Genomic DNA, 2,500 nt, shown 5'->3' with positions numbered 1-2,500 from the left:
CCGACCCCATCCGTGACCTACGCTCCCGCTCTAGCCTCGCGGATTCTTCAGTTTGACAGTCATTCAGATTTGTGCTCAGAGCTCTGAGAACATACCGGCCCGTCATTAATGGGTTTATATCTGGCAACCCACTCCAGCCTCGCCGGCCTTTGTATTCTCTCTGCTGGAACTCGGTTTCTAAACAAACACCTGAAGAAATAAGAACACCTGGAGCCACAGCTGCAGGCAGACCTTCTCCACTGTGGCGCGGAAACGCCGGTGGTCCGACTTCCGGAGCCCCCCGCCTTTCTGCTGCAACCTCACTGGATGAGGAACCACAACATTTAAACCAGATACGATGAGCCTGAGTTTAGACGTTGTTCTGATGAAGTTAAAGTGACCACTAAAGCTGGCCGGAGTTATAATATAATAATAATAAGTATTATTATTAATAGTAATCAATAATAATAATTATTATTATCTATGTCACTACACAACACGCTTTTCTGTATATACCTTCAGTACTTGTACACTCTTAAAGACAGTTCTTCAAGAGTTCTTCAGCATTTAGAACCATAAGTTCTATACAGAACCATTTCGCGACCACTGAAACGATCATCAGCGCTCCCTGCCCACCTCCAGGTCCAGGAGATGGGCAGGAAAAATCACTACAGGCTCCTCACACCCTGGACACAACCTTTTCCTCATACCAGTGATATTTTACAATCTAGTTTGTGGAAACTTTGAATTCTGACCCCTAAATTTTCATTAAAGTTAGTCAGTTACGGCGTTTTGGCTAAGCTACAGTTAGCTTTTAGTAAATTAAGCCTTTTTAATCCCACAAACGGGAAATTTCACCTCCTCATTTAACCCATCCATGAAGTGAAACACCACATACACACCAGTGAACACACACACTAGGGGGCAGTGAGCACACCTGCCCGGAGCGGTGGGCAGCCCTATCCACGGCGCCCGGGGAGCAGTTGGGGGTTAGGTGTCTTGCTCAAGGACACCTCAGTCATGGACTGTCGGCTCTGGGGATCAAACCGGCGACCTTCTGGCCACAGGGCTGGTTCCCTGACCTCCAGCCCACGACTGCCCCACATGAAGAAGATAGAAAATGGAAATGTAAGAATGCTAATAATAATAATAATAATAATTAATAATAATAATAAATTCTGAAAACTGAAAGATTGAATCAGGTCAAATCTAACTAATGTTGTTAGTGTTGTATTAACACCTAGTTCATATTTCAGCTCAGTTCAGTCAAACAGTCTCAGTGTTTGAGATCATTCAGAAACTGACAGAGCAAATTTGAAAGATTGACAGAACAGAAGTTTCCAGTGCTCCAGAGTCCAGCGGCGGCGCTTTACACCCCTCCAGCCGACGCTTGGCGATATGAGGCTTCATGCAGCTGCTCAGCCTTGGAAACCCTGCCATGAAGCTCCCTGCCGATGTTGATGTCATCATTTCATCATCCTTACCCAGTTAGAAATGTGCCGTTTCCATGGCTACTAACGGGGTAAACGACTTTTATTTTGAAAATGGAGCTGGACTCAAACACGCTGCTGTGGCGGGCTCAACCCGAGAGAGCAATAAGGATCAGTTACTGTAACAGAAGCGCAAAGCGCTTAAAAACATTAGTTAGGAATTGAAGCGGAACTTTCCGGTCCACCTTAAACGGTACAGCAGTCACAGTCTCGCGCCTGAGGCGCCAGAACCTAACAGCGGCACCATTTAAGGTGGACCGGAGCATTCCGCTTTAACAGCTTTAAACCCCCGCATGTGGGCTGAGCCCCGCAGCACAGGGGTCCTGGACTCCTCCAGCCGCGCTTCACAATCAGGCGAACGCTCCACGCTCCTAAATGGGGGACGTGCGGCATCCAGGAACCACGTGGCAACCACAACTCCCGCCGAACCCCTGCGAACCCCACCGAACCCCACCTGCCCGGGTCCGCTACACGGCCAGGGGCAGGTGAGCTCACCTGTCCAGGGCGGGGGTAGAACTCACCGCGGAGCTGCTGCGCTTCTCTCCGGGATCCCGAGGAGGCATCTACTCCCGTCCGCGTGGAGCAACGTCGCGGCTGCACCTCCAGCTCCACAGCTCCTCCCTCTGTTCTCAACACCTCCCCCTGCTGGACCCCCAGCGCACTACACTGGGCACAAAGGACTCCACCCATTTCCCCAAATCCCCCCTAAATTAGCGGTTCTGAGCGGTTCGGTGTGGAACGCTCGGTTCTAGATAAACTCACCGGGTCAGAACAGCTCGCAGTGGCGGTGATGGGAACCAGACGTTCCTCTGAAAGATCCTCACTGAAGGTTCCACGTGCTGATGCAATCTCCCACAGTGTTGCTCACACTTCCTGCACGCGCACTTTTCATGCACTCACACACTTTCACACACACTCACTCACACACAGACACTCACACACAGACACTCACTCACTCACTCACACACTTTCACACACACTCACTCACTCACACTTTCACACACACACACTCACTCACTCACACTTTCACA

The 2,500-nt window shown here is 50.0% G+C and overlaps 1 protein-coding gene across 4 annotated transcripts in view; it reads right to left on the bottom strand.

Moving 5' to 3' along the window:
- Positions 1-2,500, bottom strand: part of slc6a16b (solute carrier family 6 member 16b) — a 22,455-nt gene that overhangs the window by 19,366 nt on the left and 589 nt on the right. The window contains exon 1 of one of the 4 annotated variants that reach the window (XM_037537244.1): positions 2,232-2,438. The exons of 1 other annotated variant lie outside the window; for it this stretch is intronic. Coding sequence is in view for 2 of the 3 variants with exons in the window: in XM_037537242.1 (XP_037393139.1) it covers positions 1,965-2,159 (195 nt within the window). In the remaining variant the exon portion in view is untranslated. Of the gene's footprint in view, positions 1-1,964; positions 2,175-2,231; positions 2,439-2,500 lie in introns of those variants that run through there. 2 more of the 4 variants (XM_037537242.1, XM_037537243.1) reach the window with 2 other exon arrangements.

The sequence above is a fragment of the Pygocentrus nattereri genome, chromosome 3, assembly GCF_015220715.1.
Source record: "Pygocentrus nattereri isolate fPygNat1 chromosome 3, fPygNat1.pri, whole genome shotgun sequence".
In the NCBI taxonomy this organism is placed as follows: domain Eukaryota; kingdom Metazoa; phylum Chordata; class Actinopteri; order Characiformes; family Serrasalmidae; genus Pygocentrus; species Pygocentrus nattereri.
Note: the sequence above shows the minus strand (reverse complement) of the source record. Positions and strands in the feature narration are given on the sequence as shown.